The sequence below is a fragment of the Lipotes vexillifer genome, unplaced genomic scaffold (assembly GCF_000442215.2).
Source record: "Lipotes vexillifer unplaced genomic scaffold, Lipotes_vexillifer_v1.1 scaffold71, whole genome shotgun sequence".
In the NCBI taxonomy this organism is placed as follows: domain Eukaryota; kingdom Metazoa; phylum Chordata; class Mammalia; order Artiodactyla; family Lipotidae; genus Lipotes; species Lipotes vexillifer.
The window spans coordinates 5,519,322-5,521,281 of NW_006793703.1; the positions used below are offsets into that span (position 1 = coordinate 5,519,322).

The 1,960-nt window shown below is 56.0% G+C and overlaps 1 protein-coding gene across 2 annotated transcripts in view; it reads right to left on the reverse strand.

The window, feature by feature from the left end:
- Positions 1-1,397: 1,397 nt before the first annotated feature.
- Positions 1,398-1,960, reverse strand: part of HIPK2 (homeodomain interacting protein kinase 2) — a 128,675-nt gene continuing 128,112 nt past the window's right edge. For both annotated transcript variants that reach the window (XM_007466613.1, XM_007466612.1), the window contains one exon: positions 1,398-1,859. In XM_007466613.1, the coding sequence (XP_007466675.1) occupies positions 1,398-1,859 (462 nt within the window). The remainder of the gene's footprint in view (positions 1,860-1,960) is intronic.

Consider the following 1,960-nt stretch of genomic DNA (forward strand, 5'->3'; position numbering starts at 1 on the left):
AGCCATCACCATCGTCAGATTCACCCACCACCATCCATCTCGCACATCTCTCTCCAGATCCACGGGCTCTCCTAGCCCCTGCCAGCCGCCTGACACCCCTCTGCTAGCAAACAGTCCAGGAAAGACAACAGGTATTAAAATAAAATAGAAATTAAACAAACCAAAAAAAAAAAAAAAAAAAAGAGGAAAAACCAGAGTAAAATGTTGCAACAGCACAGAAGAAGGGCTGAGATGATGTGACTCGCCTCAGCCGGCTTCTTGGAGTACCGTGGTAGTAAACCCTCAACCGCGTCCCCGGTCGCTAAGGCACTAGGAGGGAAAGATGTAAAACCAAGTCTGCGAGAGCCGGCGGCGGTGCCGGGGACAGGAGCGCAGCACCGTGGGCACCCGCGCGTGCACCTGGGCCACGGCGCAGGTCACGTGCCTAGGTGAGATCGCTCTTGTTGTGCAATTACATTGAGGAATAGTCTCTTGGTATCGTTGGGGGTGAACACAAAGTAGCACAGACAGGTGCAGACTGCGACATCTACCAGGGTGTCGGCGACGCCGCGGCCCCTAACGCTACATGACGAGGGATGGACTCAAAGAGAAAAGAAATCTTCAGAAAAGAAAAAAAAATCATTAATGACATTTGAGGAATATCATTGCTTAGGGATTTATCCAGAGTGCTCAGAAAGAGAAAACGTGCCCTCCTCTCTCAGGGGTCCTCCTTCAGCCCGGCTGCCCCCATTGCTCCCAGCAAGTGGGCCAGATCGCGGCTTCCCCAGCCCCGGACCCGCCCCCAGATACCAGCCTCCTCCGGCCACCGCCTGACCTTTCTAGACGGTTGCTGACCCTTTAGAGTTCTGGAAAAATCCCTAATTCTTACGTTCAATCATTAAAAATCTACTGGATTTTTAATCCAATAGATTAAAACTCGTATCAGGTGTCCCTGACAGCAAATTCTTAAACGCCACTTGCTGCCATATGAAAATAATCTTTGAAAAATTCATAAAGTTCTTCAAACACTGGGCGGCGCCCCCCCACGCCCCCCACCCCCCTGGCTCCTTTCTTCTCCTTTCCAGTCTGGTGCAGAATGGGTTCGTGAGCTGTGGTTTTTTGTTACTGATGTTTTCTTTTTTTTTCTTTTTCTTTTTTAAAATAAAAAGCATAGATTTCCCCCCCCTCCTTAAATCCCTTCCTTTTTAAAATGTTCTCTTCTCCGCTCTCAGTCCTCCTACTTCCTAGTTCAAGTTTCATTTGTGTCCCGTCCCTGCCCCCTGCTCCCTTCCCCTGCCCCGTTTGCATTGTTTCTGTGCGGCACCTTCAGTATAAAAAGCCCAGCTCCCCCCTCGTCCCTCCTCCTCTCCCTCCTCCCCTCTGGCCATCCTCCCTCCCCTCCCCTCCCCTTCCAGTGTTTATATGTAAGGGTACTGGTTGACCTTGGCGGGGCTCAGTGGGTATCCAGTGTAGACGGTGGAGGCTGGAGAGGCGCTGATGTAGGTCTGGTGGGCGAACTGGGCTGGATACTGACTCGGGTGGATGGTCGGCGAAGGCAGGACCCGGGGGCCCATGCTCACGGGGACCTGGTGGACGATGCTGGCTGGGTAGGCGGTGTGCTGCACGGTGTGACGCGCCGAGCCTTGGGAGGCCACCAGGTGGGCCACGGTGCCAGTGGAGCCCAGGGCGGCGGGCGCCGTGTAGGTGTAGAGGTGGGGCTGGGCGGGGAGGTGGGCGGCGGCGGCCAGGTGCGGGTGCACGGTGCCGTGGCTGGGGCTGTTGTGTGGGAAGGAGTATGGCGCCTGGGCCATCGTGGGGGTGATGTAGGCCTGCTGCCGTCGGTGGCTCCCCGTGCGATCTGCGGTGATGTGCTGCTGAGCCTGGAGGGGGGAGAAGCACCAGGAGAGGGCTGCGTCATCAGGGCTGGACACGCGCACGCATGCGCAACCACGGGAGAGGCCGCGGGGGTGGGGCGAGGAGG